This window comes from Myotis davidii, unplaced genomic scaffold (assembly GCF_000327345.1).
Source record: "Myotis davidii unplaced genomic scaffold, ASM32734v1 scaffold171, whole genome shotgun sequence".
Taxonomy (NCBI): Eukaryota; Metazoa; Chordata; class Mammalia; order Chiroptera; family Vespertilionidae; genus Myotis; species Myotis davidii.
This window is the reverse complement of record NW_006282376.1, coordinates 109,433-110,301: the sequence shown is the minus strand read 5'-3', so window position 1 is coordinate 110,301 and position 869 is coordinate 109,433. Positions and strand designations below refer to the sequence as shown.

The 869-nt window shown below is 63.4% G+C and overlaps 1 protein-coding gene across 1 annotated transcript in view; it reads right to left on the bottom strand.

Annotated features, from left to right (window-relative positions):
- Positions 1 to 269, bottom strand: part of ADPGK (ADP-dependent glucokinase) — a 40,069-nt gene extending 39,800 nt beyond the window's left edge. The window contains exon 1 of the mRNA XM_006752817.2: positions 1 to 269. Coding sequence (XP_006752880.1) covers positions 1 to 190 — 190 coding nt within the window. The 5' untranslated portion in view covers positions 191 to 269.
- Positions 270 to 869: the final 600 nt, after the last annotated feature.

Here is an 869-nt window from a genome sequence, read left to right as displayed (position 1 = left end):
CGATGAGCGCGTCCCAGGCGGCCGCCAACTGGCCCTCCGGGGAGCCGGGCCCGGGGGACGTGGGCCCAGGCTGCAGCGAGCTCCACAGGGAGCGCAGCGCCGAGTGGGGCAGCTGCGGCTCCAACAGGAAGACGCAGCCCACTGCCACCGCCAGGAACCCCGCGTACGCAGAGCCGCGCCACAGCGCCATGGGGACCGGCTGTCCCCGCGTAGCCGCCCGTGCCTTCCCCGGCCGCGCCTCTTCCGGGTTCGGCGCGCCCAGGTCCACGCGAGCGACACGTCACGCCGCGCGCCGCTGGCCCCTGAGAGGGCGGAGTACGGGGGCCGCAGGGGCGAGGAGCCCTTCTCCTCCGATCAGATCCCGGCACTTGCCGGCACTGAAGGACATTGGACAAAGGCGGCGTGCTGGTCGGGGCGCTGCACGCCTTCCCGGAACTCCAACCATTTCCAAAAGCAGAGGGGTGAGGATACCTTTGTTTTCCCAGTAAAACGAGAAGGAGGGATTATAAAAAGTGGGCAAACTTCCATCTGAGCCAGTCAGTGCCCCCATTTGAACTGTGCCAGTATTTCCGAGGGGCACAAATCACACCCCGCTTTTAGTCCGTTCCCTCTGCCCTTGTGGGCATATGTGATAGGCAGTTAGACTTGAACAGAGCCAGGACGGTGGGCCAGGCACAGAAGATCACAGGGTGGAAAGCCCCAGGTGCCTAGCAAAGGACAACTGTAGGGTGGGACCTCACCCCCAGGGTGACCTTTCCTCCCCTAGCAGATACCTGGTCATGGGGTTTGGACCCCTGAGTCTTTCCTCCCTAGAGTTAACATCTAGGCCTCAGTTGTACCCAGATAAGCAACAAAACCAGCCAGTCTGA